At 39.5% G+C, this 13,670-nt stretch overlaps 2 protein-coding genes across 4 annotated transcripts in view; one reads left to right on the top strand and one right to left on the bottom strand.

Annotated features, from left to right (window-relative positions):
* Positions 1–6,046, bottom strand: part of cabin1 (calcineurin binding protein 1) — a 49,383-nt gene extending 43,337 nt beyond the window's left edge. For 2 of the 3 annotated variants that reach the window (XM_088335501.1, XM_088335500.1), the window contains exons 1-13: positions 5,883–6,046; positions 5,379–5,502; positions 5,171–5,263; positions 4,989–5,102; positions 3,417–3,551; positions 3,164–3,344; positions 2,960–3,089; positions 2,703–2,852; positions 1,643–1,938; positions 1,386–1,563; positions 758–1,181; positions 446–509; positions 78–262 (exon numbers count right to left, since the gene is read on the bottom strand). In XM_088335501.1, coding sequence (XP_088191627.1) covers positions 78–262; positions 446–509; positions 758–1,181; positions 1,386–1,563; positions 1,643–1,938; positions 2,703–2,852; positions 2,960–3,089; positions 3,164–3,344; positions 3,417–3,551; positions 4,989–5,102; positions 5,171–5,263; positions 5,379–5,423 — 1,995 coding nt within the window. In that variant the 5' untranslated portion in view covers positions 5,424–5,502; positions 5,883–6,046. The remainder of the gene's footprint in view (positions 1–77; positions 263–445; positions 510–757; positions 1,182–1,385; positions 1,564–1,642; positions 1,939–2,702; positions 2,853–2,959; positions 3,090–3,163; positions 3,345–3,416; positions 3,552–4,988; positions 5,103–5,170; positions 5,264–5,378; positions 5,503–5,882) is intronic. The other variant, XM_088335502.1, reaches the window with a different exon arrangement.
* Positions 6,047–10,107: 4,061 nt separating this feature from the next.
* Positions 10,108–13,057, top strand: neflb (neurofilament light chain b). Its single transcript, XM_088335016.1, has 4 exons — positions 10,108–11,275; positions 11,461–11,585; positions 11,685–12,064; positions 12,568–13,057. The coding sequence occupies exons 1-4, from the start codon at positions 10,211–10,213 to the stop codon at positions 12,717–12,719; spliced, it is 1,722 nt and encodes a 573-aa protein (XP_088191142.1). The 5' UTR covers positions 10,108–10,210; the 3' UTR covers positions 12,720–13,057.
* Positions 13,058–13,670: the final 613 nt, after the last annotated feature.

Genomic DNA, 13,670 nt, shown 5'->3' on the forward strand with positions numbered 1-13,670 from the left:
AAAGCTCCTTGATTTAATTAGTAAAGGATTATTAAGTGTTAAAGTAAAGAGACACTAGCAACAACTTAAGTGCTTACCTGCAGAGTGAGATATCTTGCCTTTAGCCAATAGACACGCACAGTGACATCAAACCACCTGTCTTCAAACAGATCTTTTTGGGATGAGCCTAAAGCCAAGAGCAAAATATCTGCCTGAAAATGTTGCCCAGGGAACTCATTTTCATCTGTGTCGCTGCAGGAACCAGTGCTTTTTCTCAAAGTTACTAGAAGAGAAAACAAATACGTTAAAATATCTAGTTGCCCGGATTTTAAATTATGGTGCAAACCACAGGAGATATTAAAAAATAATGTTTTAAATCAAAAATTACAAAAAAGACATTTAATGATAGCTTCCTCTCTATTGGTTTAAGATAAAAAAATTAAACGTTTTAATGATTCAATCTTACCTTTGTTGTCAAGCCATTGCTCCAACTGCAATTCCATACATGCCAAACTCATTTCCAACATTTGCTGTATGTAAAGAGGTAAAATGCAAATATTCACTGACTATTATGTATTCATTAGTAGAAAACTTTACAGTCGAGCATGATTATGGCTGAAACACATTCTGTAGTAATATTTTTCCACTTTTTTTTTTAAACGTTTTGAGAAAGGACAAAAACAAATAACAACGGAGGGTATTTTCATACAATGAAGCTATAAATAGTTTCAGAGGTTTGATTTATTGTGGCACAAATATTTCCTGTTTTGACATTTACCCGGATGTGCTGGTTACTGCATTCTCGAAACAAAGGGTTAGGAAGTCCACAGCTGTGCTTTCGCCAAGACAGGTAGACCTCCAGCACCACACCAGTCATACTTGGAGGCCACTCCTCCATGAACTTCTGACCCACTGCCTTCAGATAGCACAACATCAGGTCCAGGATTCCTCCATTGGACATATTTTTAAGAAGGAAGTCATGGACGTCTTGATGTTCTGCAAAGAAAAAAAAAGTTGGAAAAAATGATAACACAAAATTATAAAAGATAAAGTCAACAGCATATATACCAGATTCCATGTAATCAACCGTATCAACTGGAATGCACATCCCAAGAAGAGGCTGCATGTCATCCTTCCCATCACGCTGTGTGTCAAGATTTTTCAGACTTTCTTCTTCATTATCAGGATCAAATTTTCTAAGCCTAGTAAACAGGAATGATTTGATAAGAGCAACACATACATAAAGCACAAACCTATAAATCTTATTTGTGAACAAAGCCAGCAAGGTAGCAGGTGACTATAAAGATTTTGCTGGACCTGCAGCCATTCCCAACAACAAAATTACATGACATATAACAGCTGAACACACAAAGAGTATGAAAAATAACATCAGCCATTGTTCTTACCTTGAAGGAAGGTACTTAAACAGCAATTCCTGAAAATCAACCTTCTCTTCCTTTTTGCATTTAGTGTTTCGAACTCGCGCTGACCGTCTCTTTGCCGTCTCAACGTTCTCGTCTATCGTGCGTTTCCTTTTAGGGACTTTCTTGGACTTGTCTGTCATGGACATCTCCATAGTTGTAACTGTGCATTTTGAAGAAACAATTAAAATATTGACACTGTCAACAATTAACTAAAAACGTAATGTGATTTTACCACTAACCAATAGAAGTAGCAGCTGTGGGGATTTCCACTACGGTTATTTGGGTTTGGATGGCAGGTTGTGAGAGTGCTGAAGGCTCAGAAAGGACAGTAGGGGGCAAAGATGAACTGGGGCTACTGCTCAGCACAGTCATCTGGACTGTACTGATTGGACTGCTTGGCTCAGGCAAGTTTTGGAGGAAGCTTTGATCACGATACCCTGATAGGTCAATCCTGCGTCCGAGACTCGGACGTGGCGGTGCACATGTGGTTTGATATCGATACATTGCCAGAAGGCTTTCACCCACATGCTTCCAGCTGTATTAACACAAAGATCCCATGTTAAATCAGTGTATCCAGTCATAAATTAAAGCAGTGGTTCCTGACCGTTTGGTGCACCCTTTTTAATTAAAATAAATCTCAGGGCACACCCAACATAGGAATTTTGGTTCATATTTTAATGTTTACAATGTCATGGACAGGCTATAATGTATGTTTATATCAAAAAAATCTGTTCAAATCAAAGTCTCTGGAACCAATCCATCACTTGTTGAATTTATTACCACTGTTTTGTTTTGTTCCTGTCTCTGATTGGACAAACTGATTAATCCATGACTGCATGACCCCAGTAACCACAGGGACAAGGGCTTGACACACCTCGCAAAATCAGTTTGTTCAATCTTGAGAGATGGTAAACGCAGCAGTGGTGCTAAATTCACATTATTACTTTGTGCAAATAGACGATAAGAATAATCAGGGATCAGAATGGAGATTTTCATTTTCAGCTGAAATAGCCAGCGTCCAGGAATAAACCAGAAATACCTCGATATCTCGATTGTTGTGACTAATTAGAGTGAAATTTCAGACCTGACACGGTTTTGCAACACACTGCATTAGAGGTTGAACTATCGTAAAACAAATGATGTAAATAAATAAACAAATTGGACGAAAGTATTGAGACTTACTGTATCTAGTTAATAAATGTATTGTCAGTAGTCTCAATATGTTCATTTGTAAGTACACATTAACCTATTTGTGTGCATGACGGTCAAATTACAATCATCGACAGTGAAAGTACTCACGAAAGACACCTGATGGGCTTAATCAAGACCAGATCAGGGGTTGGCTCTATACGAGAGAGCGCTTGTCTGCGATTTCGTAAATCCAGAGCCTCCTCCACAATGGATTTGCGTTCGTCTTCCTCCACTTCCACGTAGTGAACAGACATATCACTATAAACAACCCACAGCACAAAAAAATATTTAAAAGTAACAAGACACTGGGAGCAATTTTCAAACAAATTAAATAAAGTGAATGATTAAAAAATGAGTGCAGTCACCATCTCTTGAACATGTGCATTGTGTCCCTTTTAAGACTGGCCTGTTCTTGAAAGATTTTCTCCTTCAGCACCAACCCTTTGGTGTAACAATGATCCTTCTCAAGGGCTTTACTAATGAAGTACAAACACCCTAAGGAAATGTTTAAAAATTATCATTTATTTAGAGTTTGTGTTACTAAAAAATAGCAGTGTTTAAGAACATACAAGTGTAGTCACAGAGTGTGTAGAGAATAGTGATGAGATTGTCCAGGCAGGGCCAGTGGTCCGAATTACACTGCAATCCCTCTTCAAAGGCATGCCGAGCCAAAGGTATGCGCAGCAATCGTACAGCCACTTGCCCAATTTTATACCACATATTCACATCAGTGGAATCTAACATAACAGCCTACATAAGGAATAGAGAAAACTATAAATGTTTTAGATACTTAAACCGTAAAAAACAGAAGTATTGTGTGACCTCTAAGTAAAAATCCATCGCAGTCTCCAGGTCATCTCGTGATGCAGCCATGCTTGCCAGATTTTTGAATGTGGAATACTTAAGCATCAGTCCAGGATGCTTGAGACCCAGACTCTGATCCACAGAGGGCATGGCCTTAAATAACAGACAATTATACAGATACTTTAAGGATTTGTCTTTAGAGCACATATCAAATTTTATTTTCAAGCATTAATTCAACCCACAATTGAATGTTGCTAATGTTTCTCACATCATTGCAGATCATTAGCAAAATGAAATGCATGTATTGGCTGAAAACAATGTTTAGCATAAAATATATAAGATGAATATTTTCTTTCTAGTATTTTCAGTTGAATGTAGTTCTGATATAAATTCCAAAATATTGCATTCTAAATAAATAATGATGGGAAAAAAACAATGTTTTATTGGAATTGTGCGTTTTCATAATGCAGTTATGTGAAAGCACTCAATATGGTGACAGAAAAATAAGTGGAGACTGTCGTAATATTAAAATGTGTCACTGCATACACAGTCATAAATGTAAGAGTTTTCCAGTTTTTCATTATTTTAATCATCGCATAAATGTGTAGTTGTTATGAATGTACACTATGATTAACCATGTATTTAAATGAAGTCATTGACTTCTTTTTTTATTCACTTGACATCTCATTGTACCCATTCATCTAGTCATTTTCTGTCCCTCTATTGTTGTGAGTGGCGTTCTGATATACCGTTGGGAAGGAGGCTTTGAGTCTTGCCTTGAGTGTTATCAAACCAACTACAGGATGCAGTCCGGACAAAGTACTGGTGTGAAGCTGGGATTTTCCATAGACCTATGTTTCTTTTTTGTCATAGTCCCGCAGAGTTCCTCCTCTCTGGTGTACAAATGATTGTCAGCCATTTTGAAAGTGCACTTGTGAAACCAACACAGCCTTGTCCAAGAATACTGTTTTATTTGGGGTTTTTGTAATAAACTTCTCAATGGAACTGGTTAGAGGTAAGATCTTGGGCTGGAACCCAACCCAAAATTCGGGCATAAAATATCACATTTTTGGATTCTTTTTCATGGAGTGTCTGTACTGCATACATGCTGCTCGGCGTACTTATATTTACTCAAGTAATTATTAGGATGAGTACTTTTTACTTGTACTTGAGAAATATTATTCTAAAATAACATTACTTTTACTTGAGTATCACACTTCGGCACCACGTGTATTTCTCCTAAAGCGCTTTAACAATGTGCTCCACACTTTTCCCTTTTACACATTAACTATCCGATAGCAGCTTTAGCTATGCAAGGCAACTACCTGCTATCGGGGGCATTAGGGATTCAGTGTCTTGCCTAAGGACACTTCAACATACAACTCTGAGGAGCCGGTAATCGAACCTGCGGCCTCTTGATCCCAAGACGAGCGCTTTACCTTACCTACCTACCTTCTGAGCCAATGACGCCCCAAAACTGATCAAGTCAAGCGGTTCTTTTACACATCACATTGCACAACCCAAATTGTAAACAAACACTCAGAAGAAGAAAAAGTTCTCCTCCATTAAGACACTGATATTGAAGTTTACCTCTTTGAGGAGTGGTGTTTTGAGCAGCTCGTGATACGCCTCAGCAGACTCTTCAAACTTGTCATGTTTTTGCAGATCTAATGCTTTATGATACAAAGCAAAAGCCTCTGCTTCCTGCATAGAATAAAGTAGAACTTCATCAAATAACTATCGATAGCAAAACATTGATCAATTTACTATACCTGAGCCTCTTTAGTACGGCTTTTTTTTGTTTTCAGTGGGTCTTGGGATTCATCTGCAGTTGTCGATGCGGCATTTAATGCCGCAATTCGGATCTAAAAAACACGGCAGAGGCTCCCATATTATTATTAAGAGTGTAATTCCAACAACTACTCAAATGGTTTAGAGAACATGGAATTAGGGTTTAGTCATTAAATTAGACAACCTTACCATTTTTGAATGTCGTTGATGATGTGGTACTTTATAACAAACCATCCACCTTTGGCTTCATCAGCTCCTGATCGGTTCTATTAACGGCGAGTGTATAAATATAAGCAGCAATGAAAGGAAAAACCTGCAATGTGAGGGGACAGGTGTTAATAGAAAATACCAGTATACATAATCTACGCCGGTAGAAAAACACTAATGACAATGTCATCACTTTAAGCATTGCCAACAGTTAGCTTTACCCTAACCACTTGCCATGCAATTTAAAATGTGGCATTGTTAGCTTAGCTCTGCCACAGGACTCATGCAAAATCATCAATCGCATGTATGCAAGATAGTGTGGAAGTTCTCAAACTTTAATGGGCTAGTGGGTGTCCATCATAGTTATAGTGAGCAACCTAAAACCATCGTTAGGTAGCTAACATCAGTAATGTCTGCAAACAAGAGACGGACGTGCTACTGCCTGCTTCATTCACTAGAGACGATCGGTGCAAAGCTGAGACTTACCATTCATTTTCAAGTCGCCACGATCAGGGGCAGTGTAGTTATTAATTCAAGGCTGCATACCTTAAAAGTTTTGCAGGGTCTATATTATCAACTATTTTAAGTTTTAAACTTCAATGAATCTATTAGCCTTTGTTGTCATTCGCGCAGAAGCACCACAGTCTTACGTCTTGAGACCACTCACTAGTAAACTCGTCGCTCGTTGGACAACTTCACATTCAGTGGACCAATCATATAATTTCACATTAAACAACCAATATACCGGTATACTGTACCACATTTTGGACAAGGGTGGTTGGAACAAATTTAACATTGACGAATCCGGTTTCCTCATTTGCCCCTGAATTATTTTAACAAACAGGATCCGGGTTTTTAGCTGTAGGCTTTGATTACGTGGATTAAGTTATTGTAAAATGAAATGTCCCAGATCAGCGTTTTTTCAACCAATGTCCTGGGAACTCTAGTGTGCCGCAGGATATTGCCCAATTTTATCTCTGAAAAAAAAAAAATCTCTTTGCAATAATCTGTGCTCTGTGCAGCCCTTGAGACTCCTTGTTAATAAGGGCTATACAAATAAACATGACTTGACTTGACCTGACACTGCCTTGAAATGGTTCAATTTGATTCCTGAAACCACAGCTTTTTATTAAAGCCCCAGTGTGTAATATTGACCACTATTGGCACTGTTGTCAAATGCGAACCAAAACCAGTGCCATACCAGCTCAGTAGCCTAGATGGTAGTGTGCCCGCTTTGAGACTGGGAGGTCGCTGGTTCGCGCCTCGGCCGAGTCATACCTAATTGGTAAAATGGCGGCGCCCTCTGTTGGCTGCGGCTGCATCGACTCGCTACAACGGGTCAGGTGTATCGACATTTCGTTCTGTGCACATTGTTACAAAGAATGACAATACAAAGGAAATTATTATTATTATTATTATATAGCGCAGCGTAGCAGCAAGTTCTCAGACATTTGAGGTGCTGGGTAAATGTTGTATTAAAAAAAAAACTAAAGGATTTAGCGGACGTAATATTAGCACTGTCGTAGTTTCTGAGCTCTCTGATCTTCTTTCAGGAGTATTTGCGTCCTTTCTTTTGTGTAAAGGCTCTACATTGACTCACTCATGAATGAGATTAATGATACCCTGGCTAGTGTCCTGGATTCCGTGGCGCCTCTACAACTTAAATCACGACCTAAAAGATGAAAGCCTTGTTTTACTGATGAAACTAGATCGCTTAAACAAGACTGCAGGAAATCTGAAAGAAAATGGCACGCTACCAAACTTGAGGTTTTCCGTCAAACCTGGTGTGACAGCTTGTTAAAGGATAAAGCAGCCCTTGCCTCTGCAAAATCAGCCTATTTTTCGAAGGTGATTGCGGCACAATAGAATAACCCCAAAATCCTTTTTGACACTGTAGCATCGCTAACGAAGCAACAGATTATTCCAGATAGTTCTACCCATTCAGCCCATGACTTGATGGTCTTCTTTAATAAGATTTCAACGCATATAGGGGAAGAAATTTCTAACGACAATGTTAATACATCACATATTAAAGGTCTGAAATCTATAGATGCGCGACATGGTATATCTTCCGATGGAGGAATCTGCCACACAAAACTGTGGAAATTTGGAGGCCTGCCTCACTGAGATAAAAGAATGGATGTCACTCAACTTCTTGTGCCTCAACTCTGAAAGGACAGAAATGTTCGTAATTGGTCCATTTAAACGCAGTGACTTGTTCACAAAAACTGCTCTGAACATTGACAAATGTAATATCACCCATCGTGACTCAGTCAAAAAGTCAGGTGTCATATTTGACCCAAATCTGTCCTTTCAAACACACGTTAAGAATATTACTAGAACAGCTTTTTTTCCATCTTTGCAACATTGCTAAAATTCGCCCTATGCTGTCTCAGTCGGATGCAGAGTTTATTATTCATGCATTTGTTACCTCCTGTCTCGATTACTGTAATGCACTACTCTCCGGTCTCCTGAAGTCCAAAATCAAGAGCCTTCAGCTGGTACAAAATGCTGCAGCGAGGCTTTTAACTAAGACAAGAAGGTTTGATCACATTACCGCGATTTTAGCCAACCTGCATTGACTCCCTGTTAGCTTAAGATGTGACTTTAAGGTTCTGTTGGTAGTATGCAAAATCATGCAAGGACTTGTTCCCTAATATCTTTCAGATTTAATTTACCTCTATGTTCCGGTCCGGAGCTTTCGCCCTGAAAATGCTGGTCTACTATTGATCCCGAGAGCCAAGAAGAGATCCGCAGGTTCGAGAGCGTTCTCCATTCGGGCCTCGGTGCTGCTTAATGCTCTTTCCCTCTGAGATTCGATCTGCAACCTCAGTGGAAATGTTTAAATCTAAGCTTAAAACACACTTCTATTTTATAGCATATGAATAACCATTATTTTATGTTGACAATATCTGTGTATTATTTGCCCTTATGTAGGTTTTAGATCAGGGGATGGTGTCGTAATAGTCTGTGGTTTGCAATAATCTGTGGTCTGTGCAGCCCTTTTAGACTCTTTGTGATTAAGGGCTATACAAATAAACATGACTTGACTTGACAGACATGGTGGCGACCTCTAGGTAGGTAATCCACTATGTAAAAGACATACACATTTCTCTCCCGTGATTTAAAAAAAAAATCACATTGGTTTTATAATTTATGTATTTTTAGCTAGTATTCAAACCAATATTTCTTTTTTTACTGAGCTGAGGTTTTTTTGTACCACTAGGAGGCACTAAATATACCACACTGTCGCTTTAAAGCCCCAGTGTGTCATATTTGGTCTCATGCAAACAAAAAAACAGTGCCTTAGAGCACAGCGTAGCAGCAAGTTGTCAGTCAAACATGGCAGCGACCATAGGTAGGGATTCAACTACTTAAAAGAAATGCAAATTTCTTGAGCTATTATTTTTTTAAATAAAAATTAACATTGATATGGCTCCAGCACCCCCGCGACCCTACTGAGGATAAGCGGTGCAGCTAATGAGATGAGATGAGATGAGATGATGGTTCAAGTACTTTTGCTTAGTATTCAAATCTGTTTTTTTTTTACTGAATGAAAGTATTTTTGTACCACTAGGAGGCAGTAAATATTACTCATTGTCCCTTTTTGAAAAAAACTGAAATACTGATACTTTTTATGATACTGAATTCTTATCATCTTGTTAATAAAACAGCTTGTGCTTGAGAACACAGAGGTTGATTTTGTCATTTTCATGATTATGTAGTACATATTTTAATGCCTAAATTAATATTTTAATGACTGAAAGATGTTTTTATGTGGTTGTTGGTGAATAGGGAAGAGGATAAGACATTCCGGATGCTCAGCACCCCCAAAGCTCCGAACCTAAAATCGTCCCTGCCCTGGAGTGCCATGTCTAATAATCGTTGCATACAATAGTTACTACAATTTAATTTAACATTCATCCTTATCAGTGGGTTGTTGCGGATTTTTTTAATATAACAATCCTCTGTTCATTAGATTGTACAGTACATTTAATACATTATTTTTTAATTATCTGTTTAAGATTAGACTGCATGATTAACTATAGAAAAAAAAGTAAAAAATTATTATCATTTATTATTCTTTTAAAAACTTTAAAAAAAAGGTAACCTTTTCGGACGATGACAATTTTAGCTTTAAAAGGACACACACATGAAACTAGTGCTTGAATTTTTCAACCCTTTCAATGGGAGGTGTCAGTAGATTTTTTTCAACAAAAAGTGTGCCTAGACACCAAATAGGTTGGGAAACGCTGTTATAGATCATGTAGTTAAAAAAATAATCTAAATTTGCTGACCGGTTAGTCTGGGCTCAACCTGAACATCAGGTATCCACTAGAGGGCAAACACTTCAAAGGGGCTAAAAGAAAATATGTAAAATCTTCATTCACGTGTCCTGTTGTTACTTTTCCTTTGCAAAATCTCAAGGCTTCAGATGCATCCATCACTTGTGCATTGGTTGTATTTGGATATAACGGATGTCATTTGCAACTTTGTTTGAGTTTTACAGACCTGAATAAAGAATACTTGCAGATTTAAGAACGCGAGAGAGTAAAATTGGGTAAATAATTGCACTCAGTGACCCTGCTTGTTGCAGTCCAGCTGCCACTCAACGTATTAGACATCCTCACCCCACCTTTTGCTCTTGGCTGAGACAGGCTGCTGGCTCCATTATCAATTCCTTTTGTCAGCATGCTGGCAAAAAGGAGCTTGCGTCACGGTCATTACAGGCTCTATAAAAGCCAGCGTAATGCAGAATCACTCTGCAGTTGACACAGCTGCATTACAAGACTCAGAGTAGATTGCCTTAAATCATGACTTCCACAGGCTTTGACTTTTATTTTCCTTCTACTTACAAGAAGAGAACCATTCTGCGTAGTGCAGGGTTTGGACCGTGGGGAGGCACAGAATCAAGGGCTGCATATTCGAGCCACTCTGCCCCCCCATCTTATGCAGCGTCATACAGAAGTTTTCCTTCTCAGAGCCGAGCTACCTCTAGCTCTTTCCTGCTTTCCGCTCCTAGGCATACAGGTGCCAGCGAGCTACGCCTTGACCAAGCAGCACAGGTAACCTCTGAATTTAAACAATTAAGGACCCAAGAGAAAGCTGAGCTACAAGAACTTAATGACCGCTTTGCGAGCTTTATAGATCGGGTCCATGAACTGGAACAACAAAACAAATTGCTGGAGACTGAGCGCCTGTTACTCACGCAGCGTCAAACAGAGCCATCTACCCTGCGGGCTCAATATGAGCATGAAATCCGCCAGCTAAATGCTGCTGTAGACGAGGCCCGTTATGAGAGACAAGCTGCCCAGCACCACAAGGACGAGGTAGAGGGCATACTGAAGAACCTGCAAAAACGCTACGAGGATGAATTACTTGAGAGGGAGCAGGCAGAGGGCAGGTTGATGGATGCCAGAAAGGAAGCAGATGAGGCTGCAATGGAGAGAAGTGAGCTTGAGAAAAGAGTTGAAATCCTACTGGATGAGCTGGCCTTCCTGAAGCGTCTCTGTGAAAGCGAGATTGCAGAACTGCAGGCCCAAATCCAGTACAGCGCAGAAGTGTCTGTGGAGATGAATGTAGTTAAACCTGACCTATCTGTTGCTTTGCGGGATATACGAGCGCAGTATGAGACGATGGCACAACGCAATCGTCAGTCAGCTGAAGAGTGGTTTTGCAATAAGATGAATGTTATGTCAGTAGGTAATGCTCGCAATACAGAGAGTGTACGTAATGTCAAAGATGAGGCTGGTGAATACCGCAGACAGCTTAAAAGTAGGACACTGGAGATTGATGCCTGCAGAGAAATAAACCAAACGCTAGAAAACCAACTGCAGCAAGTGGAGGTGAAACAGAGTGCTGAAATTTCTGCTCTGCAGGTGAGCGACTCATAGATGTTAATGTTTGTATTCACTAAAGTACTACAATATCTGCCGATTAATGTGAAATGATTGAAGTGTATGTTTACTACATCTGCTAAAAAGTATCCTTTTCACGTTGTTGTTTGGGCATAGTTAAGAATATTATTATTTAATACTTTCTGTAAAAATGTTTCACCTCACAGGATGCCATATATCAATTGGAGGAAGAATTGAGGGCAAACAAAAATGAAATGGCACGCTACCTGAAAGATTATCAAGACCTCTTGAATGTGAAAATGGCCTTGGATATTGAAATAGCAGCCTACAGGTTTTACTCCTGCGCAAATGGTTAAAGCATGTTGCTGTTTTATAAGAAACAATTATCATAAATGTGCTTTCTTGCTATCTGTATTTGATACAACCATAGGAAACTGCTTGAAGGAGAAGAAAACCGCTTGGACCACTGTGGGCAGATGACTTCTGTAGTTCACTCCCAAGCTGTCTTCGCTGGACTTCCTCATGGGAGATCTCTAGTCTCTATGCAGTCTCAGCTGCATTCAGCTGCTCCTTACCTTGTGACCCCTCGCTTTTACAGATCAACAATATCTACTGAGGAGGCAATATTTGCAAGTGAAGCACAACAAGCACAGGCAAGCCCTCCCCGGGAAGAAATGGAGGTTGAGGATGAAGAGCAGGAGGAAGAAGAGAAACAAGATGAAGAGGAAAATGATGAAGAGCAAGAGGAAAATGATGACAAGGACAAAGGAGAAGAAGATGAGGGAGGTGAGGATGAAGATGAAGGAGAAGGTAAGTGTGTCTGTGTGTACCCTGTTTGTAATCTGTCTATCTGTCTGTCTGTCTGTCTGTCTGTCTGTCTGTCTGCCTGCCTGCCTGTCTGTCTGTTTGTCTGTCTGTCGGCCTGTCTTTCTGCGTGTCTGCCAGTCCGTCTGTCTGTCTGTCTGTCTGTCTGTCTGTCTGTCTCTGTCTGTGGGAGAAAGATACAGCTAAACATTTTAATTGGGAGGAAACTTACGCTTCTTTTTGAGTTTTATTTTTCTCATTTTTTTTATCAGACTTTTTATTTAGTTTTAAACTACAATCTTTCACCAAGGAACTGCAAGCTTTTCTCAAAAGTAAGATAAGAACAAAATGTATTATATTAAGACAAAAACTACCTTAAATAAGCAGTGTCATCTGTGAATAAACAAAATTTTACTTAAATACATTAAGTTAAAAGTATGCTGTAGCTCTAGAATGTCAATTGCCTAGCGTTGGCAGGGAATGATTCATTTCTTTTGTGTTCATTGAAGAGGCTGAAGCAGAATATTCATCAAAGGAGGACTTGGAGGAAGAGGCAGATGAATCTGACCATGAAGAGGACAAAGAGAGACATGATAATGAGAAGGACGAGAGACCCAAAGAAGTAAAAAAAGCGACTGATAAGAAAACTCCAAAAGCTTAGTAGTGGTAGTGTACGCTTGGTGACATGTAGCAAAGGCAACTGCTTGCGAAAGTTATATATATATATATACACATACATACACATACCTGTATCATCAGATGAATTAGTACAATTTTAACTTGTAGCCTGGATTGTACATTAAAATCATTGTCAAAACTAAAAACGTCTTACATGTGAATAGATTTACAGTATTTTCAGCATGCAACGTTGATGCTTCAATGTCACCAATTCCTAGTAAGAAACCCTGTGTTGAACTGGCTCATTCAATAGATAGCCATAATGGTTACTACCCACAATGTGCTGTAACAATAAAGCCTTTAAGCCTTATAAACTGAGAATATGCTTAGTGGTTTTCCTTTCTAGTTCTACAGTCTACACACGTTTGCTTCATTCAATGAAATAAGGAAATGTTGTTGTCTATGTTTGATATATATATATATATATATATATATATATATATATATATATATATATATATATATATATATATATATATGGGGCAGCACGGCGGCACAGCTCATGTCATGGTAACCTCCTGCGTGGGTTCAAATCCAGCTCCAGACTTCCTGTGCGGAGTTTGTATGTTCTCCCGTGCTTGCGTGGGTTCCCTCCGGGCACTCCGGTTTCCTCCCACATTCCAAAAACATGCATTTCAGGTGAATTGGCCGGTCCAAATTGTCCCTAGGTGTGAATGCGCGAGTGAGTTGTCTGTCCCCGTGTGCCCTGCAATTGGCAGGCAACCAGTTCAGGGTGTCCCCTGCCCACTGCCCGATGATTGCTGGGATGGGCTCCAGCACCCCAGCGACCCTACTGAGGATAAGCGGTGCAGCTAATGCGATGAGATGAGATGAGATATAATATATATATATATATACAGTGGTTACTGCGTGTGCGGCACAGTCCCGGGGTCATGAGATCGAACCTCCTGTGTGGAGTTTGCATGTCCCCCGT

Source organism: Urocampus carinirostris, chromosome 5 (assembly GCF_059441175.1).
Source record: "Urocampus carinirostris isolate Australia breed hairy pipefish chromosome 5, RoL_Ucar_1.0, whole genome shotgun sequence".
Classification (NCBI taxonomy): domain Eukaryota; kingdom Metazoa; phylum Chordata; class Actinopteri; order Syngnathiformes; family Syngnathidae; genus Urocampus; species Urocampus carinirostris.